At 50.5% G+C, this 20,735-nt stretch overlaps 8 protein-coding genes across 8 annotated transcripts; 3 read left to right on the top strand and 5 right to left on the bottom strand.

The window, feature by feature from the left end:
* Positions 1–155: 155 nt before the first annotated feature.
* On the bottom strand, positions 156–4,493 carry EJ05DRAFT_26911 (uncharacterized protein). Its single transcript, XM_033740337.1, has 3 exons — positions 3,072–4,493; positions 1,834–2,950; positions 156–1,784 (listed from the first exon to the last, which is right to left on the bottom strand). Exons 1-3 carry the CDS (start codon positions 4,114–4,116, stop codon positions 476–478), a joined length of 3,471 nt encoding a protein of 1,156 aa, XP_033605578.1. The 5' UTR covers positions 4,117–4,493; the 3' UTR covers positions 156–475.
* Positions 4,494–8,074: 3,581 nt separating this feature from the next.
* Positions 8,075–11,275, bottom strand: EJ05DRAFT_491218 (ARM repeat-containing protein; the record flags this gene model as incomplete). The annotated part of the gene is made up of 6 exons (XM_033745962.1): positions 8,075–9,111; positions 9,164–10,444; positions 10,496–10,586; positions 10,675–10,953; positions 11,000–11,092; positions 11,144–11,275. The coding sequence occupies 6 exons, from the start codon at positions 11,273–11,275 to the stop codon at positions 8,075–8,077; spliced, it is 2,913 nt and encodes a 970-aa protein (XP_033605579.1).
* A 325-nt stretch (positions 11,276–11,600) lies between these two features.
* EJ05DRAFT_459950 (small nuclear ribonucleoprotein SmE) lies at positions 11,601–12,420 on the top strand. Its single transcript, XM_033742590.1, has 4 exons — positions 11,601–11,727; positions 11,780–11,799; positions 11,851–11,958; positions 12,009–12,420. The coding sequence occupies exons 1-4, from the start codon at positions 11,712–11,714 to the stop codon at positions 12,153–12,155; spliced, it is 291 nt and encodes a 96-aa protein (XP_033605580.1). The 5' UTR covers positions 11,601–11,711; the 3' UTR covers positions 12,156–12,420.
* On the bottom strand, positions 12,281–13,301 carry EJ05DRAFT_459951 (nagb/rpia/CoA transferase-like protein). Its single transcript, XM_033742591.1, has 2 exons — positions 13,028–13,301; positions 12,281–12,971 (listed from the first exon to the last, which is right to left on the bottom strand). Exons 1-2 carry the CDS (start codon positions 13,116–13,118, stop codon positions 12,448–12,450), a joined length of 615 nt encoding a protein of 204 aa, XP_033605581.1. The 5' UTR covers positions 13,119–13,301; the 3' UTR covers positions 12,281–12,447.
* Positions 13,302–13,333: 32 nt separating this feature from the next.
* Positions 13,334–14,412, top strand: EJ05DRAFT_27094 (uncharacterized protein). The gene is made up of 4 exons (XM_033740356.1): positions 13,334–13,610; positions 13,667–13,781; positions 13,832–14,010; positions 14,066–14,412. The coding sequence occupies exons 1-4, from the start codon at positions 13,488–13,490 to the stop codon at positions 14,396–14,398; spliced, it is 750 nt and encodes a 249-aa protein (XP_033605582.1). The 5' UTR covers positions 13,334–13,487; the 3' UTR covers positions 14,399–14,412.
* Positions 14,413–15,546: 1,134 nt separating this feature from the next.
* EJ05DRAFT_472064 (uncharacterized protein) lies at positions 15,547–17,106 on the top strand. The gene is made up of 2 exons (XM_033743102.1): positions 15,547–16,038; positions 16,135–17,106. Exons 1-2 carry the CDS (start codon positions 15,884–15,886, stop codon positions 16,796–16,798), a joined length of 819 nt encoding a protein of 272 aa, XP_033605583.1. The 5' UTR covers positions 15,547–15,883; the 3' UTR covers positions 16,799–17,106.
* Positions 17,107–17,175: 69 nt separating this feature from the next.
* Positions 17,176–18,962, bottom strand: EJ05DRAFT_506762 (putative Xaa-Pro aminopeptidase; the record flags this gene model as incomplete). The annotated part of the gene is made up of 4 exons (XM_033747854.1): positions 17,176–18,408; positions 18,469–18,630; positions 18,682–18,707; positions 18,822–18,962. 4 exons carry the CDS (start codon positions 18,960–18,962, stop codon positions 17,364–17,366), a joined length of 1,374 nt encoding a protein of 457 aa, XP_033605584.1. The 3' UTR covers positions 17,176–17,363.
* A 242-nt stretch (positions 18,963–19,204) lies between these two features.
* EJ05DRAFT_472066 (uncharacterized protein) lies at positions 19,205–20,677 on the bottom strand. Its single transcript, XM_033743103.1, has 4 exons — positions 20,287–20,677; positions 20,133–20,233; positions 19,678–20,077; positions 19,205–19,625 (listed from the first exon to the last, which is right to left on the bottom strand). Exons 1-4 carry the CDS (start codon positions 20,491–20,493, stop codon positions 19,563–19,565), a joined length of 771 nt encoding a protein of 256 aa, XP_033605585.1. The 5' UTR covers positions 20,494–20,677; the 3' UTR covers positions 19,205–19,562.
* Positions 20,678–20,735: the final 58 nt, after the last annotated feature.

The following is a 20,735-nucleotide window of genomic DNA, read 5'->3' on the forward strand; positions in this document are numbered from 1 at the left end:
ACAAAGCGTGCTACGTACGGGAACTACACAACAACACCACTGACAAAGACGTTGAGAGCAGAAAGAAGTTTGACGATAATGTGACTAGAAAGAACGAGACGGGAATAAAGAAAGGATTACACGCTGAGCTTTGTTAACTTCGAGGTTACGCTCAATTCTGCGTCGTAGCTCGATGTATTCTGTTCAGGTCCAACAGAGTTGTAGACCTAATTAGTTTAGAGGTACGTTGGATATACTCATACTTACCCGTTGCAATATCGAAGATATGCCTCACACGTCGATACAAGACGAAGAGCCTCAATTTACTTAACGCGTAGGTGGAGTAAACGGCCAGATAAGACATCAACGTTTCAGCTTCGTAGCTCTACTAAACGGCCCACACTGCAACCCTAAGTGCCTCTACACACGTTCCCACTCACTCATTTACACACCAGCTAACAACACCATCATTCCTCATCCAGTTCATCCGCCACATCTACCTCGTATGCGCAAACCTCTTCCCATTCTCATCAGAATGGTCTCTCAGCGTCACATACCCGCTCTCCATCGCCGACGCCGCCGCATCCGTCGTTTCACCAATGATAAGCCCGCTCTTCCTCATATCCCGCTCCTCGCTCGCATGCTCCCTTTGATAAGGCGTATATGGCGGCCCACGTCCTGCTTCTCCGGCCCGCTGCCACGCCACCTCACACCCTTTGGCGATCAAGCCGGCGCTTGCGAAGCCGGTGCGTGTTTCGATGTCGAGGATGCGTGGAATGAGCCAGGCCCGTTGATCGGCGTTGGTGTATTGTACTCCTGCGAAGAAGAGGGGCATGGTGGAGGATATAAGGGCGGCACCAAGAGAAGGGTTGAGCGGCACATGGGATGCGGGCATGGAGATGCCAGCGGTGATGCGGCCGATTTCGTTGGCGATAGGAGCGGTCATTGCTGCTGCGACGCCGGCGGCCATCATGGCTGCGGGAGGCATACACGGGTGGGAGCGGATCGTAATGATTCGTGCCATGTTGTACAGAGCCCAGATGTTGCAGATGTCGTAGCTGCGATATTGGGCTGCGTCGCCGAATGGCGTCGCGACTGGCTGATGATACTCGGCTGAGAGGGGCTGGAACTGAGGTCCTAGGTTTGATGCAAAGACATTGAGCGCTGCATTGATCTGCTGCCACTCTTCCAAGGCGAGTCTGAGCGCTTCCTCGAGGTCCAAGATGTCCTCAGGTTCGGCCTCCTTCGCTTTCCTCCCGTACTTGGCGTAAGATGATGGCATATGTATGTGTGAGCTCGAAGGAGCCATACCGAAGAACGGGATCTTTGGGAGAGCAGGGGGTCCTTGAGGCTGTGTCGGAGGTCGTCCCGTGGGGAAGCCTCCTTGAGGATCTTGGCCCGGAAGACCAAAGGGAGGTACTGCAGCAGTAGATGCACCAGATACTCCCATGGAGTTCGCAATCTGGGTTCCAAAAGGATACCCACTTTGCGGAGCATTGACATTGCCAGAGTACGGAGTTTGTCCCATAGCACCCGGAATATGAGGCATTCCGGAGCCAGGGCGGGCCATGCCCGGAGAAAGTCCACCGGCCGGTCGGCCCATAAGCGCAGCGAACATGCGTGGATCTGGTTTCCAGGCACCTCCTTGAGCTTCTATGGCTTGTATCTTCCTATCACGATCTCTCGCAGCAAAGTCCGCGATCCTACCGAGCATGAGTATGAAATGGTCATGTGTAGCGTAGGCAGCCTCAGATTTGCCGATGGGAGCTCGAGGTGGACAATCGCCCCATCGGCTGTAATCCAGCCTGTATTTATTAGCAGCTCTCATTTCCTCTTCGTCGCTTCGATGCTTACAGAAGTTTGTTTCCACTGATAATGCTTTGATAAGCGTCCTGTCGGCAGTACCACCAGAACAGATCCTGAAATAGCTCGAACTTAGTCATATCCAAGGCTCTAGGTATAGACTTCGTATCCATCGTCTCAAAGTCTTCGATAACGCGCCCTAGCTCATCATATCGCAGCTTCTTCCCAATAATAGTACTAAGAATCTCTTCGTTGGGTAGAGGCATATCACTCCGGAAAATTGCAGCATGCGGACGGGGCTTCTGTGGAAGCGAGTATGCACTGAACTCGACCTTTCTATCATAGTCGGTTTGCTCGGCTTTCATGACTTTGGCAAGCTGAGTCATGCCTCGATAGTCAATCTCAACCAAAAGTTGCTTTGCTCCAACGAGATGACTGCTCCATTTCAGGTGATCCGCAGTCATCAGCTCGTAGAATCCCAAAAGCAGAGATGCTGCAAATGTAGTAACCTGTAATCGTTTCTTTGGGTGCCCAACGCTATGGTGAATGCGCTTCAGAGCATACGCGTAATGCTTGATGGACGGTGTGATAGAAGCGCCCTGCAAGCGCGCAATGTGCAGGCTACCGATAGCCAGCATGGCGTGCAGAAGACCTTGGTTACCCAAAGCCATCATCGGCAGCGTGTATGTCCACAGACTCTGTTGTGAGGCAGGAACAGGCGTTTTCGAAAACATTGACTGCGTGTTGAGAGGATTGCGTTCATGGATCGACAGCATCGGGGCAGATGAATGAATGAAATGAGCAAACACCCGAGCAGTGTGCTCATTCTTCAGCGGATTAGCCACCCATTCGGCATGGTAATGGTCCAGAATGCCCTCATAGATGAATGCATCCATCCGCCGTATTGCCAAGTCACTCGTATGACTGCTGTACAGGCGCATGATCAAAGTAAAGTCGCGCTGATACTTCGGGCTGCTCATAGGGGCCTGATCCGTTGGCAGGTCGACATCCTCGTCAGAGTCGACGTCGTAATATTCGTCGTCATGATACTCAATGGCTGCTCTGTTAAGTATCTCCGTTGGCGTCAAGGTCTCCCTCTCCTCTTCGTAGGTGACAAGCTGGGCCTCTAAAGCCTTGGTATCAACCTGAGTACGTGTAGGCTGTGGTTCTGCAGGTCGGGAAAGAGTCAGCGACGCAGATAGGAGGAGTGGCAGGCAGCAACTGGGAGGAACAGGCGCGAGCTATGTATTGGGAAAGGCTCCGAGTAAGGTGCGCTAATCGAGACGTACCGAAAACTTGTTCTGTGGATAGCTTGATATCCTGCTCTTCTAGGCTATTCCGGTCGTCATGACTGTGATATGCGTTGAATCCGTCCATCATATTGTCTGGTATTTCTTGTACCGCTGAATAGTAATTATTACCTACTTGAGTATAGCTTGCTCCGTTGCCCATGGTTGGGGGTCCGGAGAACTGTACGCTAGCCTCAGACGAGATAGAAGGATGGTGGTGATAAATTGACTGCTGACTGTATGCATAATTTCCTTGTGATTGTACGTGAGGTTGCATCGTGTGGTGAAAATTACTCTGTGGATTATCAGGGTAGGGAGACGCAGAAGGACCAGAGATGTGCGGTTGCATGCTCTGGCTGTAGTCCGCTGATGACGTGGGATAGTACCCAGGCACATTGAACGTTGTATGTGGTTGGGTGTTATTATGATATTGATACGTCGGCGACTGAAACTGGGGCGATTGTTGTAGTGGATATTCTGTAGAATGTTGGTGATATGGGCCGCCAACTGGCTGGCGTGATTGGAGGACATGATCAGGTGTGACGAGGTGTTGCTGCTGGAAGTGATGAGGTGTCTGCGGAGAAAGTTGATCGTGGGCGAGAACCGGGATTTGGCCAGTATCAATGTTTGCAAAATCGAATTGCGTGGTTATAGGTCGTGGTTGGATAGGAGGGTGAGGGGCGATTACATTCGGACCGCCCGGAGGACGATATTGTTCGAAATCAGGTGGTCTAGCTCCAGGAATCACACCAGAATGATATGGCAATGTTCCAGTGACGCTTGCATGCCCAGGCCAGTCCCCTATGGGTGGTTTCCAGACAACACGAGGGTTGTATCCTTCACACTGGCGTTTCGACTTGATACAGTTACTGCAGATGGGCCGTTCTTCTCCGCATTTGATCCTTCGCTTACGACAGGTCAAGCAACCAGTTTTCGTTCTTTTTCTTAGCTTGGCACTGACGTTGGCTTGATTTCGTGTATTGCTCTTGTCGGTGCCGTTTTTCTGACCTTCAACGTCCGGATCGGAACTCTGGTGAGCTTCCATGTCCGTGCACTGAAGAGAAGTGGCAGCCCACCGCGGCTGGCAGTCTAACGGCAACAATTGTAGGAGGGAGTTGGCACACTGAGAGGCCTCTGCAACGACTTAAAAGGCGGAGACTAGCCACTATGAATAACCGACCGGCATAGCAGCCTTTAAGAGGCTGAAGGATGGGATGTCGTCAATTCCAAGCTGGAAAGGATGGGAGACTTGACTCCACCAGGACAAAATGGCTTGCACTAGACGGCGTCTGGGGGAATGGCTGGCCGCTAGGAGCAATAGAGATCCGTGTTCTTTGGTGCGGGAAGTTAGATGATCGACTGCCGGCGGTAGACAAAGCCACTGGAGATCAACAGGGCTCAAGGATCCACCGTAGAAGAACGTGGAATAGATACGTTAGTGGAAGAGTCATGGGCAGCCAGACAAAAGATAGAAGAAGAAGATACAGATATGTATGGGGTGTATGGGGCGTATGGTGTATATCGCAAGACTAGGATATTATGTAAATTGGAAAAGCCGTCGCCTGGTCGAGACGTTACGGGCGATATGCATGCAGGGGACTTGTGGGTGTGGTGGAAGAGCTCGTAATAGTATGGACAGGGACACTGGACAGGAAGAACAAATAGAGGAAGGACAAGGGTGAGAGGAGTAGCATGTATATAGTAGACGTCTTCGTTGAAGAATTCGTCATACACCGTAGATAGATGGCCAGAGCAGACGTCGAGATCGAACCGGACCGCAGCTACAATGGAATGAACCAATGGTACGAGTCAACTGGAGGACGATAAGATGCTGTTGTGACGAGCGGACAATGGGATATCGGAAGAACGGTAGTAGTGAGTGCGTAAACCTTAAACTAGAGTGTGAAGAAAGACGCAAAATATGTGAGAGGTCAATTCGGCCGGGGCTAATACTGTATCGAGTAGTGTGCGGCCCAGAGCGTCGGCCGCGGATAACAGTGGATGAACAGTGGATGTGCTACCCTAAGCCTAAATTTTGCTGCTGAATACTGCCAACTGACTTATAAGCCTGGCCAAGCTAGTCTGGTGAAATGTCCTTGTCCATGTCCTGATGTGGGGATGGGAGGGGAGAGGGGAGGGCAGAGAGGTTGTTTGTCCCATTCCACTTTCACCCTCCCAGCTAGATTGTATCTAAGAAAAGCACACGGTGCATGCGACCATCACCATGAATGCACGATGCTCGCTCCAGGGTATGGAGCGAGATGGCTAAATGGCTGCTACAGTTGGGGACTTTCTGCCTGGATGACTGCATATCCCTTCCATTGCCCCTGTCTGCATCCAACCACGCCGAAATGCAGAGCAACCATTCACGAGCAGACAGACCTCGGCCGTCTTCGCATTGAATGGTGTACATCCATACTTTCCGTGCAGAATTAGACACTTACAGTCGGCTTTGGCATTACTGTATACATTTGCCAAGAAGTAGTCTGGAGCTTGTTATGCACCGTTGGTCTACGATGTGAGAAGATGTGCAGAGCCTACGCATGCTTCTGCACAACACACACACTGTCCGTACTAGGTAGCTGTTCCTGTGTCCCAACTACTTTCTAACATCATCATCATCATTATCAAGTCAATACAACTCCTTAGAACCATCTCATAGCCTAGATCCGGTGGCGTTGGCATGATGTCGAAGCCCAAACTGTGCCACTTTCCAAGTTCTGCTCGAGGTTCGAGCGAGGAGAGGAATAGCGATATATCGAAACACTCACAACCTTTGTCCGCACAAGTATTGTTGCAAGGTTATCGTATTTGTCCAATTTTGTCGGCCTGATCGACCGGAAGCGCGGGTGGGTTCCTTGCTCTCCGCATTCTTGGACGATCCCACGCATGGCTTGCTAGTTCCCTCGTGTTATCCCTAAGCAAGACATGCCACCTCGAAGCCTTGTCTTGTCTCATGCAAGCCATTCTTTTCTCATATAGCGTCCAGACTTCGTATCTGCTCACACCTATCAGGTGTGCCGCTCCGCTATCGTGCGTTTAGTCATTTTATGAGCAATTCAGCTTCAGCTAGCCTCCCTCTCGCCTCGTGTGTCCCACCCAAGAGTATAGAGATCTGGTTCCAGTTGAGGGTGAGAGTTTGTGCAACTCGGACCTTTTTCTATGGTTCCGTTGTGCGTCTGGTTGAGGGCTCACTGAGTCGATCCATCAGATCCGGGTCAGTTGTCAAGCGCCAGGGACCCCCCTTGCCGAAGCAAAATTGTGCCAGTACAGATGTCCAATTTCCCGATCAGGTTGGCTAAAAACTTCACAATATCATTGGCATTCCAGAATCATGATGCGGCTCTCAGCTACCATGAACCTCATCCCGTGGCCTTAAGGGCCCGTGGCGCCAACCCGTTTGATAGCCTGCCAAACGCCAAAAACAGGAGCCCCTCGTATTTCCAACACCACGTTCTATAGTCCGACCGGGATAGATCCTCTGAATCGCTGCAGGGCGAACAAGCGCGCCTTCTCAGTCATATCAAGGCGGCACAGCTAAAAGAGAGCTTCTAGAGGCTCTCAACGCGACGACCGAAGCATCGAAGGTGAACCCTCTTTCCGTGTTCGCAAATTATGACTTGTCCGGCATACGCACGGTGCGACTTGCTTGGTGCTTTTCAAAGCTTGTTATACCAGCGCCATGTCTTAAAGAGCGTTTTGACAGTAAAGCGCAGTAGTGGTTCATAGTTCTACTACAGCTCAAGGAGATCGCGACCCGAGACGAGGACATCCGTAGTGCTCAAGAGCCCGAATCGTCCCACACAGCGACCCTTGCCCTGCGGGAGTCGATTGAGGCACGACAGCATGTCAGCGTCTGGAAATTCCAAATTGTGCAGCATCGATAGAGATACTATGAACTCTCAAAGCGACATTTGGCTCTTCCTCTCATCGTTATGCATCCTGCTGAATTACTATTTTTACCTCCTTTGCAACATGTTAAACTCGATCTCGGCCGACGGGTTCTCTTATAGGTATATATTCTGGTATCAACACACAAAAGTTGTGGATCATAACTGCATCAGTTCTGTGGTGACGATTTCTCTGCATGGTCTGTGGCCTTGAGCTTGGAAAATCAAGCTTCTCTTCTCAAGCTGCAAGCATTTGAAGAACGTTCCCGGTATCATAGGTGGAAAAACGCCAGCCTCGTGGGGTCTGGCATACCCCGGTCAATGATGAAGGGAGATATATTGTAGATTCCATCTGATTGGGCTTTGCTGAGATCCAGACGCTGACTTTCGCTGGACATGGGTCTCTGCTCGACGACAAGTTGAGGCACACTTGTCTGTATTGAGGCACCTTGTCCGGGACTTGTCTAAGAAAGCTGGACATGGGGTCTTGTTTGAGTGCTGATTTTTTGTACGAGCTGAGACCTGATAGAACAAGATTAGTGAGGAGGATGACCTGACTGCGTCGCGCACGCCGACTCAGTATTCATTCCATCCATGCCCCGGGCCAGATGAAGCGCTCATGCTACCAATATATCTCGTGTACGTCCCTAGGATCTGAGAGAGTTGATCAAGTTCTATGGTATACAATCATGTCCATCATGCAGCCTACATCACTCGTTCTACCATTGCTTTCAAATATAATGGTTCGATCCACATGCTTGTTCCCGAGCCCCCGAGGACGAGTGGAGCCCTTCGTCCCATGTCAGCCACGCCATATGTACGATGTGTTCACTATGCTATTTTCCTCCCCACTTGCCGAGCTTTGCCTTCCAATGCTACCACTAATTAGTGAACAGCTCTGATTCTTTACCCACTCAGATTCCCGAGGTTCCGACCTAATTGAGCCCTACATTAAATGCTTTTCCCGTTAACAATCTCCTAAACTCCCTCGCAAAATGCATCAGCTCTTTTTCTAGTTTCATGATTTATGGGTCTGATGTGTGTTTCGTGATCGATTGCATTACAGCATCTCAACCTTCGAGGCACCACTGGTGATCGCTTGGTCGATGCGTACTAACCAGAGAAGCGGAATCTTGTAGCTTCAAGCCTTCCGAGCCCTTCGCGGGGAGCGACATTGCGCCGTCGATACGAGTTTGTGAAGTCTTGCAGGAGCGACCGGACTTTGTTCATCTCGTTAGACTGAACTCGATTATTGATGTTTGTCAAAAGCCTATGCTTCTCTTGTTCTGTCATAGAACCTTCTGGTAAGCTCGCGACTGTGTTTTGAAGCCAAAGTGCAACCTGCTGGGGTACGAGTTCGAAGAGCTGGAGAAGTACGCCTGACGCATCGGGGATGCAGTCACGTGGGAAACTATACATCATTCCAGTCATAACGCGCTGTACTAGTTGCTCGCCCTGGTTGTCTAGGAGTTGTCTGACCCGTGCCCGGATCTCGGTTGGGTTCGTACGACGTTCCTGGTCAAAACTAGATGAGGGCGACATTTCACCAGCATGACTCAAGAGATCGCGAACGAAGTGTATGGTAGCAATAAGTGGCTCCTCCTTCAAAAGAGAGAGAGCGGAACAGGCCGCAGATACGATTGACCCCATTAATGTGGAGAGAACGGTTTGTTGGGGATAGAATCGGACGACATCGGACGACAGCCGGAAGAAGTCTTCTATCAAGTCAGGCAGTTCCTCTGGGGGAACTTCGCTGAGAGCCCTCAGAAAGTTGGTGGCCTGTTGTTCATAGAATTGATAGACAGCGGCAACTGTATGCGGTTGGACAAATTCCTGCCCTTCGGAGAACTCGCGCATAATAGAATCTGTTGCCCATAGGAAGCATCCCTGCCTTGACGCAGCGAAGCCGGCCACTAGTTTTTCAGCCAGCTGCGGGAGCAGAGGTAGAATCGATGTACGGTAGGACAGAACCATATACCTCCAGCAGCGACATACACGCTCCAGAACTGGTATGCAGTCGGCAAAGCCCTCGGCGACGGCAGCTAAAACTGGGAATATTTCTTGACAATATTTCACAGCCGGGTTCTCCTGTGAAGACTCTACATAGGGCTGGACCCATTGTATGAATATGGTAATGAGTTGCAGACGATCTAGAGAAGGGTTAAACATCATTGTTCCCGGGTAATGAAACACTAAACCTACCAGCGATGGCCAGCTTTGCCTCATCATCAGCCGCGCTCTGAGCCATGGAGAGCAAAGTATTGATGACGGGATCGCAGTAAAGCTTCAAATTTTGATATATTTCATCGGTGGGCAATCGCGACACGACAGAGGCGACACCATCTGTGACTTCATCTTGGCTGCTGACTGGCAATTTGTCGAGAACATTGGCGTAGAAGTGTTGCAATTGTGTGCTGAACCCTTTCAGCAAGTCGGCGCAGTCGTTGCAGAAAAATTTGAAAGATAACGCTGCAGCGCGAACAACTTCCTTGGAGTTGTGTTCGAAAGCAGCCATAATGAATGTGAGCTGAGGCTGGAGAAGATCCGGATGTTGAGCGGTCCACTCTGTATAGCGACCAAGGGCCATGACCGTTTGAAATCGAACCTTTTCATGATCAGGTATCTGCACGAGGAGCGGCATCAGGCGAGGGAGTATGATGTTCTCATCAGCTGATACCATGCGTCCCATAGCTCGCAGACTGAAAAGTGGTGCCTCCAAACTTTGCCATTCAGGTACATTGCCAGCGATTGCCTGACCTCCATACGTCTTCACCCAAGAATCGATGAGCACGTACGTCTTCTCCAAGCATTGTGTCACACCAAGTACTTCGCAACAATCTTTCAAAACATCACCCATCTGGTGACGGAATTCCCGGAACTTCTCCTCTAGTTCTCGGTCCCCGTCAAAGAGATCGTCAGTTCCGCTCTCCGACTTTGGGAAGGCCAGATGAGAGATCATAATGTCAACCAACTTCGAAAATATGTCTATAAACTGCATGCGAGCTTCCATGAAGTTGTCCAAGGTGATGAGCTGCTTCAATTCGTACCAGAAATTGAATGTCAAAGATATTGCATCTCGTTCCTTGTCAAGGGCTGCGGCTTCGAGTATAGCCTCAACTAGAGGCCGAAATTGTTGTGGCATCCTTGCGATTAGGGGCACCCACATCTCCCCAGCCTCGGCGAAGATACGTGAGACCCCTTTGAAGGTCTCATGGTCTTCTTCTTTCGCAGCTTGCGAAATCTTCGGCCGAAGCGATACGATATGTGGGAATAGTATCTGAATCGCATCGACACACTCATCAACGTCTCGTGTCTCGGCAAAAATTGCGCAAATACATTCGACAGCCGCTTCGAACGAGGAGTCCGACGATAGACCATCAATCACGATCTTCAAGAGAGGGGATTTGACCAGCTCGTTGACTGAAACTTCTTTTGACCACGATGTTATACACTCAAGTAATTGGGGATCCTTGGCCGCTGAGGCTGAACGTTGAAGTCAGCAACATACATTGAATCTGGAATCGAAGAGCATACCTGAGGATTGTGAATACTGAATGAGCAGTGTGAGTACCTGATGCACGTTGTCTTCTAATAGTTCCTTTGTCCTCTCGTTGAGCTCGTCTTCCTATGATTACAACCACATATTAGATACTGATACGAGTGTATGGGGCCGACACCAGCCAATGTGAGAATGACGTTTCGATCGAACATACTGTCAAGTTGATTTTTCGCCCTTCGGTGACTTCTTCCGGAAGAACACGAAGGAAATCCAACACACAGGCAATTTGCTGAGAATCGTTGCCTAGGGTCGCTACCACCAGTTGGAGGACATCCTTCCATTCCACCATTTGTATAGCGAGATTGACAAGACATACGCAAAGCTGCAGTCTCATAGGTTTAGGTCCAGAGCTGAATGTGGATAGGAGATTTAGGAGGGTATCGCGTAGTGACGGTAGCTGGCTGCGGGGGAGTTGATGTAAGTCGTATACGATCTGAAGAGATGAGCAAGCATTCGATTTTGGGAGCACAGCCACTCACTTTGCCTTTGAGCGTGGTAGTAGCGAAGAGCTTCGCTTGGACATCAGCGTTCTGTGAGCTTAAGATACTGAAGATCGTCTGCCAGGCATCTGACTACGGAATGATTAATAGCAATCTCAAAGGTATGGTCTGGTAATGCCATACAGATTTTTGAAACTGTTCCAGAAAGCTGTGAGCTTCCTTCTTTTTTGTAGGTTCTCCAGATGACTGCATAGTAGCAAGTGCGGCAAGCACAGGTGCAAACTCGTCCTGCGCTGATGTGCCGTTCGCAGCCATGGTCGCCATGTTGGAATTGTTGCGCTGAAGCGTCTTCTCGATTTAAGTCCCGGCTTTCGAGTGGATCAAGCAATCGCGTAGACCTATCTTCATGCGTACAGAGGCGTTTGCAAAGACACACGTCTGAAAAGTGTGGACAAAGACTGTTGACGGGAGTAAGTCGAGAAGAAATATATGATCAAGTGTGGGGAGTGATGAATGTAAAACGGTCCCGCATTCGTCAGTTGGGCTGAGCAACCTTGAGCCAAGCGTTCTTCGCGCTAACAGTGGACTACGGCTGCATGCCGGGGTACTCCATTTACAACCGCAACAGCTCCAACTTGCGACTCTTTTCTTTGCAAATTCTATATCTAACTGCCCTCCGTCACACTGATCATAAATCACCACCAATAATTACTCTGGAGTCTTCCCGTAGACCAGCCCAATCTATCGAAATATGACTGGTCGCGGAGGTAAGACGATCGCCTTTTCCACTATGTTGCTGTGCTAATTCACATCGAACAGGTGGTCGCGGAGGCGGCAAAGTACGCGTTCATTCATACACGGAATCCATTTCAACGACTGACGACCAATAGGTTCTCTTGCCCCCGATCAATTTCATCTTCAAGTTGTTACAGCAAAGGTCAACGGTCTCGATATGGCTCTATGAACAACTGGGTATTCGAATTGAGGGAAAGATAAGAGTATGTTCGTATCATGATACTGCTTACATTCAGACTGACGTTGGATACAGGGCTTTGATGAGTTTATGAACTTGGTAATAGACGATGCAGTTGAGGTCAAGGTCGACCCTAAGGAAGGACAAGAGCCCCGCCGAAAGCTTGGTCAAATCTTATTGAAGGGCGACAATGTTTCATTGATACAAACGACGGACGCTTAAGCTTCGACGGGCACTGGGATTTTCTGAGTTATAGGAGTTGCACGCTGAGGGTAACGTGCGGGCCCAAAAGTTATCAATCCGTCTTTATCTGCGCATGTGAAGGCCCATAATGGCGCTCAAGACGAGTCGACAGGTCCAAAGTCTACGTCGACGCACGTAGAACATGCCCATCACCTACCACCAGGGCATCAAGGCGCCAGTCACTCTGGTCCGTCGGCACCTTTTCTCCCACAGGAAGTAGCTGCTCTTTCAATGCAATACCAACTGCGAGACGTCAGCAATGGGAGACATTTCATACGCATGTACAGAGTGTGAGCTTACCAAGAAACGGCATTCTCGTATAGTCAGCGGTCCCTAATTGCTGGGAGCAACGCCACAGAAAATAGTCATAGAAGCCTTTCCCGTGACCTAACCTACCGAGCTCAGTGTCAAAGCCCATGCCTGGCATCACAATGAGATCAAGGCTACTTCTTGAGGCGATCGAGTGGTTAGTGATACCTTTACTGTCAAAGGAGTTTCGTCTTTCTGGGATAGAATCTGGACTTGGAGTTGGAATACCCCATCTGTCTGGTTTTAGGGAATCATAGTCGTTCATCGACCATAGCTTCACCATGTCCATGACTGAGCTAGGTTGACCATCGTGGTGAGTTATGGCCTTGTATGTGTATGGAATAAAGACTTCTTTTCCGCTGGCTAGCGCATCACGAACAATGGCTGAGGTTGATATTTCACCACTTGGCATTGATAGAAATATGCTTATTCGTCTGGCCCGTTGGTACTCGGGCATATTTTTGAGATTTCGAACAGCCATCGAAGCTAAACACGTCAACTCCGGTGTAGATTCGGTGGAAATGAAGTATTTCAGCACTGACTTTGCGTCGCGATATCATCGTGAGATAGAGCAGAAAGCGCAGCTTTCATCTTCAGCCTTAGCTCCGTTTTCGAAACCTTGAGAGCGGTCATCGTAGTTGGATGTTAAGAGATGCCCCGTGACAGAACAGTATGTTACGTAGAATCGAGCACCTCCTACATCTGCGTTACGGAACTCCCAGCTCAGGTCCAATATCTCGCCAGGGCACTATGCACTATTATGAGGAACGCCGGCAGGGTAACGGGCCCTTGGGGGTTGGGAAGCTTAAAATTGGCTTAGTCGGAAAAACTGCAATCCACCGCACCAATGGATCGTCATCCCTCCTTATGGTTACGGCCAAGCGCCCCCTTCGCACGTCGTATCATACGTACCTACTACTGACTTGATCACTCCTCCAACCTTAAAACTTCCCACCCGTCTCAGTCCGCCGCCCAAATAATACATCCCACCACGCGCGCACCATGCTCCCCGGCTCAGGACTACTTTTTGTCTCTCTTGCAGCTCTAGCTACCAGCCAGGGCATCGCAGACCCCACACTGACAGGAACATGGTCTTCTAAATCGAACAAGACACTGACAGGCCCGGTACGATACCAACGTCCCGGGACATCAACGAGCCGTGACTGACATATATTATACAGGGCTTCTATGATCCTGTCAATGAAAAGCTAACGGAACCGTCACACACGGGGATCTCATACTCCTTTACGGAAGATGGCTTCTATGAAGTGGCTTTTTATCGCGCGATCGCGAACCGTACGTTAAGAAATGGACATACGCAAGCAGTTATACTAACACTGTGGTAGCTGTTGACCCTGCGTGTCCGAAAGGCATCATGCAATGGCAACATGGTAGTTTTGTCAAAGAGCAAAACGGCTCACTCATCTTATCGCCTATCAAAGTAGATGGACGGCAACTCTATTCCGACCCTTGCAAATACAAAAGCGCAGTCTACACAAGATACAATCAGTCTGAGCTATTTCAGGTCAGTCATAGAGTCTGACTATGAAGACTGAAGACTAGGACTTACATCGCGACAGAGATACACTGTCTACACAGATCCATACCACAATATTCCCCGACTCGATCTCTTCAAATTCGATGGCTCACCAGTGCAGCCACTCTATCTTGCTTTTAAGCCACCGCAGATACTACCAACTACCACTCTTCAGCAAACTATGACAGCCTCTGGGACGGCTGGCACACAAGCTACCGCAACCAGCCGCAGCAAGCTTTTCAGGCGCGCCGAACCCGCAAGCATAACTCCCAACACCAGGACAAAGAGACAAGACAATTATTACTCTCAATCGACATTCCTATTGATTGGTATAATTACAACTGGTATCGGCAGTGTCCTTTTTTTCTTCTTTTGAAATCGTCTACAACGGAAGCGAAATTACCTAATGCATGAATAAGGGTTCATATCTGTATAGAAGCGTCATAGAGTCATGTCTGAAATTCGTCAGAAGGCGTTGTAAGGAACAGTCGCGAGGGACTTGAACTCTTGCATATCTTTTGCTTTTACGGTTGAGTTGCGGGCTGAGTCGTCGCGATTTTGCATACAAGGTGTTCGGTTCGATGATCATGGTGTAGGATTACGAATAAGACAGGAATTAAAGCCATGGCGACCTGCCACTTCTATCATGGCACGATCTGCTCTCGAGTCCTTTTCTATCATCCTTCAACATTTCGAACAAGGACACGACACTTTGTGATGCATATGTATACTTTCTCCTGAACGTCCATACATGAGAGTTTCTTTATGAGCTGGTACAGAACGCCACGAACGCAGCTTACTGTTCTTTGGACGCAAGAATCTTGCTAAGCGTGCGACGATCATCGCAAAGCGAATAAGCTGTCAGTCAAGGCGAGCTACTGAAGTACGATACAGCGGCATATGAATTCGGAGTGGATGGCTCTACCATGAGGATGACTGCCGTATAGAAGATTCGCATAGGAGCTGGAGGTGCGCCATGGAAACGTCATCGATGGACATCTAGATTTCATGCCATCGCGATGCAGCAAGGACCATTGGCAGCGGAAGCATAGCGATCACGGTAAAATGCCCGCCGTTTTCCGATCAGGAGGTCATGAGCCGCAACTGTATGTAGCATTTGCACAGAGAATGGACAGCTTCTGATGATATGCCCCAAGCATGTGGATATGAAGTTCATTTCGGGTCTGTAAGAAATTTCATGTATGCTTTCGATGTCATGAAGTCCGGCCACTCAAATTTGCGCGGGCTGTCGGATAAGTGCTCGCAGCGAGTAGTCCGGTACGGGGATTGATATGTGTGTGAACGTGTTACTGCATCTGTACTGTGTGTGAAGTAAGAATCTGCAACACATTGCAGCCATGTACACGTTTGGTGTTGTTATATCTGAATTGAATCCAGTCAAAGCCTGTGCAAATCCTTTAGATGTTTGGGGTCTTGATGGCGTCGCCTGTCAAACCCCTGCGCGTTCCTGCAGGTACCAGGTGCGACGGCTGGAATCATCACGGACAGGTCAACACTTCTAGCGAGGAAGCTTCACGATCGTCGCATATCCTATGCTCCACCTCAACTGCTTCTTTTCATCCCAAGGGCAATTGGCGACAAGACCACCTTGGACTTTCCCCATCAGTCGTTACTCATATCTTCGGATCTCACTGAAGAGTTTGCGCAAATTTGGTGACACTCTCTGCATCTGCGCATCCTTGTCGCTACTCTGCGTCTCCCAGCCTCCCCCAAGGGCCCCCAGCCACCACAAGATTACATTGCTTAAGCGTCTAGTATCTTAGAGTCGAATTGCGCTACATCGAATCTCTCATCCGATCATTCGTAACATTCGTTTGCTCCCCTGGTCATCACATTAGCAATGGCTGAACCAGAAGTTACTGTGGCAGAAAGCACCGACGACGTCGACATGGGCGAGACTGTAGAAAATGTCGACGCTCTCGAAGGCGAGGTCGACGACACTGCTGCGCTGCCCGAAACAGAGCCCGAAATTCCCGTCAGAACAACCTTCTTGGAGTAAGTCTCCTTTCCGAACAACCACAGTCTCGCGCCGCGCAATCCACAAAGCTGTCGCAAAACCTCACCACCTAACACCAACCTGACACCCTCCAGCTACCTTCGCTCTCCCATCGTCCAACTCTCCGTCGGCAGCGGCACCGACCAAACCCTCCTCTCCGCACACGAAGCCCTCCTCACCCAATCCCCCTTCTTCGCCGGCCGCTGCGCATCCTTCGCGAATGATGTCCCGCGCCTGATCGAGCTTCCCGACGAAGACCTCGAGGCCACAGGCTCCCTCCTCGAATACCTCTACCACGGCGAATACTTCCCCAAGCGCCTCGGCGGAGGCAAAGACATGGCCCTCGAAAACGACCCCTCCATCCCCAGCCCAGACGACACGGGCGCCTCCCTCCTCCGCCACGCAAAAGTCTACACCCTCGCCGACAAATTCGGCCTGCCGGCCCTCAAGAGCCTCGCGCACAGCAAGATCCACCGCACCAGCAGCACCGCCAAGGGCGAGATCGCATACGCCAAATTCGTGTACAAGGAGACGAGCGCTGACGACCACACGCTGCGCAAGCCCGTCGCGGCGTTCTGGGCTACGCGCTCGCATGTGCTGCGTCATGAGGCCGAGGTCGAGTTCAGGCAGATGTGTCTCGAGTATCCGCAGTTTGGCTTTGATGTGCTGAACCTGGTGCTCGATCAGAAGGAGAGGAGGGAGCCGACTGTGCAGCCGGGGAGCAGCCGGAAGAGAGCGAGGAATGGCTTGGCGATGTAGATAAGTTGAGCCCGTGGGCAGCCCCGAGGGGGAAAGAAAAGACGGTGGGACATGAGAGATGTCTCGGGACGCGCCGAGCAGAACAGCTCGGATGCGTGATCCGCGGTACTGATGTGTCTTTCGGGCCCAATATTCTATGTCAGGATTGTAAAAACCACTTCGCGTCTGTATATCGCGGTTTTGTGTTGGTTTTTGGATCAGTGTGTCTCGACTATTTGTAGCATTAGTATACTCTTTAAAATCTAAGAAGCAGCATCTACTACAATTATAGCGCATAGTCAGCTCCTCGACTCTTGCATGAAACAGGCTAACATAATCTTTCCATACACATGTAGAGATTGAAGCTAACCGAAGTCTCGGACGGTGAACTGGATGATAAGCCCTAGATGGTTGTATTTATTCATGGAGGTTTCCGAAACGTTGCGATCGACCCTTCATGGTTGTGCAATTTGTGGTATTCAGCTCCAAGACTACTGAAATGAAGTACTGCTACAAGACTCATCCATGAACAACTCATCCCCAGAACCCCCCTCCCACGACCTCACCAAAACCGCAGCACCAGCCTCTACGCATCCTGAATAATCCTCTCAATCTCCTCAATCTCCTTTGGCGTCGACGTGAGATTATCATGCCCGCTCTCCGTGACAAGCACGTCATCCTCGATCCTTACACCGCCAACATCCCAGTACCTGTCCAGCACCGCCGCGTCGATATACTTGCCGTGCACCGGGTCCCTGACATACGGCTCGACGATATACCTGAAGAAATAGCAGCCGGGCTCGACCGTCACGACGGCGCCCGCGGGCACGGTGCCCCGGATGCGCAGATATCTGAACATGGGGTCTTTGTCGGCGTAGTCTGGATGGCCGCCGGTGTCGTGCGTGTCCATGCCGAGGTAGTGGCCGAGGCCATGCGGCATGAAGGCCGTAGAGGTGCGGGCCGCGAAGATGTCGTCGACGGAGCCGTTGCGCAGGATGCCGATGTCGAGGAGGCCTTGGATGAGGACTCTGTGGGCGTTGGAGTGCACGTCGTCCCAGCGCATGCCGGCCTTGATCAGGGCGATGCTGTCCTTTTGCATCTTGAGCACGATGGCGTAGATGTTGCGGCTCTCGGGGGTGAATTTGCCGTTGATGGGGAAGGTGCGGGTGATGTCGGAGGCGTAGGTGTCCTTTTCTGCGCCGGCGTCGAGGAGGATGTTGAGCTTGCCGTCGAGGGGCTGGTCGTTTGCGATGTAGTGGAGGGTTGCGGCGGCGGTGCCGGCGGCGACGATGGGCTCGTATGCGAGCTTCTTGCAGCCGCGGGAGATGCAGGAGGCGATGAAGAGGGCCTCGAGTTCTTGCTCGTTTTTGGCAGTTTTGGCGGCGCGGAAGACTCCTGTGTGAGCGGCTGTGGAGACCTCGTTGGCGTGGCGCATGAGGGCGATCTCGTAGGCGTCTTTGGTCACGCGACATTCCTCGATGGCAGACTTGAGGTCTGTGAAGTTGCTGCTTGAGGAGGATATGAATGAGACATTGTCGGAGACCTGGTTTTCGATGGCGTAAGCGGTGCCTTTGAGAGATGCGAGCTTCTCCATGACCTGTTGGGTAGTGAGGCATTCGTCGACATCGTATCTAAGGATGTGAGTGATGGGTTCAGATCGAAATCATGGGTGTCGCCAGCTCATTACATACTTTTCCAATGCCTGCTCAGGGCTCAGTGGAAGTCCTGACCAAGTCACCTCGTCTGGATCAACCGGGGGAATAAACAGCGTCGACTTGTCTGTTGCCATGTCATATGTGAGATGGCAATCAGGTAGGTCACATCCTGTAAGGTAGAAGAAGTAACGACGTTGACTACGAAATTCGAGTATCAGAAAGTATCCATCTTTATCTGAACATACTCACCGGAAGGGTGCTGCTTGATCATTGTCCTACACTCCCAAGTCAGTGGCATTCGTCCGTTCATCAATATCTCCCAGAAGACATCCACAGCACGGCTTTAAAGCGCCTATACTTCGAGGCATTGAATACAGGACGGCACGCACCTCATTCATCCTCGTCCTCTGTGCTTCCAGGTAGATAACACCATTAGACTCCCCTCCCTTGCTCTTGATATACGTCGCGACCTTCTGGGCATGAGCTTTGGCGGGGTATTTGCCCTTCAAAATAGACTCATTAATAGCCATTTTGGTCATATACCGTTTGGTGATTCCGGTTGGGGTATTTCTAAGATTGATACGCCGTAAGAGTCGAGCAATAAACATCAATATCTAGTGATACCCTCGTCGGTATGGTGGGACGTTGTGAGAGCGGCTAGCGTCGGTCCACTGGTCTGGCTGGATTGGATTGGAACTTGGAAATGACTTGAGGTGGGTAGGTGCCGTAGTAAGCATGTTTCTGACGCCCCGTGTAACCGTGACAAGACATGGTTGAATTGTGTATATTGCATTTCACATTGTCTAATAGTTGTGCATGGTTCGAATGATGAATTCTGAGTCTTGATGATTAGACCAGGCACATACGTGTCACGAGGCACTCTACGAATCATCGGACACCGAAGTGTTATTCATCATATACCCTCCTCTATGCTGTCCCTCATCTCATACAGAGGACTGCCCACAATGCCTTTCCCTCGAACCGCTTGTCGTATATATCCGACAATCATTTAACGCCAAAGCTCCCTATTAATTTCTCCTCTGGTCGGAATCTATTGGTGTTGCGCAAAAACACAGAAGACATGCCGCGTGGTAATTTTACAAGACAAATATCGCGAGCCTTGAGTGACTCTAATCTTTCCATCGGGCGAGATATTTAGCCATGTCATCAGTAGGCATGGCAGCAGGCGCAGCCTTCGAGAAGGTTAGTGACATGTTGGGCTGGTATAGTATGGCATGTACTCACCGTGTTCTCTCTGCTCGCAACACTAAAAGTCTGGGACTGAGTGATTGTTGTGGCAATACTTGGGATAGGAAGGAATGTTTTTGCAACACTGTAGCTGCTGGTAGGATACAATGGGCTCTTATCTTTCTTGGTGATCTTTGTTGGTGGCACCTTCATCATGGGGGCAAATCTGACATTGCCAGTCTGTTGACCAAAAGGGACATCGAATTGTTCAGCTCCAGGCTCCACGACGGGCGCTCCGGCCTGATTTGAGGTTGGAGGGCCGTCTGTGCTGCTACCTACTGATTTGGCGGCAGCGTCGATGGCTGTGGGAAACGAGCCTTTCATATTGGATAAAGAAAATCGTGACGAGTAATTTATGACTGTGCCAGCTTTACCGGTGGATGTGATCTTCAAGAAACTTAGAGCGGGTTAGTGACTGCTCGTTCCATGCTCGCACAGCTGTTTCGACCTACTATGCATTCTTAATACTGGCCCCAACAGTGGCCATTGTGACGCCTTGAGCAGCGTTTCCAGTTGTGAATATACCATTTTCGACGACCGGAGCAAGGACGGACTAATATTGAGTTCAGTGAGTCCTCTTTGAACGGTGCCTCAAACACCACTCACGAATTCTTGGTTGCTACCAGCGCATAGTTCTATGACATAACCAGTCAAATCAGACAGTGATGGTGAAGATCCCGAGTCTTTCCAAGCTACTTCAATAGCGCCGCCTCCGTTGATTGTGGCACCTGCTGCAGGTTTTGTAAATTCGACATCGGCGGTAACAAATGGTGCCAGCAGCAACGCCACGAGGGCGAGGCAGTGACTTTGCATCGTGTTCAGACTGGGCGTTGGAGAATCGACTGTGGACGGCGGTATACGAATTGGGGTGGTAAAGGCACTAAGGATTATGAGGCTGTTGCGTTGGCTGAGAAACTTGAAGAGTCCGAATAAGATGACGAGGTTATCGGAGAGTGGTGGTCTGCTCTTGGCTGTCGAAGAATCGGGCTAATCAGGGCTCTTCGGAACTGGTGGCAGGTGGCAGGACGCCCGAAGCCGTTTGACATTGCCCGCGC

This window comes from Pseudovirgaria hyperparasitica (genome assembly GCF_010093815.1).
Source record: "Pseudovirgaria hyperparasitica strain CBS 121739 unplaced genomic scaffold EJ05scaffold_1, whole genome shotgun sequence".
Classification (NCBI taxonomy): domain Eukaryota; kingdom Fungi; phylum Ascomycota; class Dothideomycetes; order Acrospermales; family Acrospermaceae; genus Pseudovirgaria; species Pseudovirgaria hyperparasitica.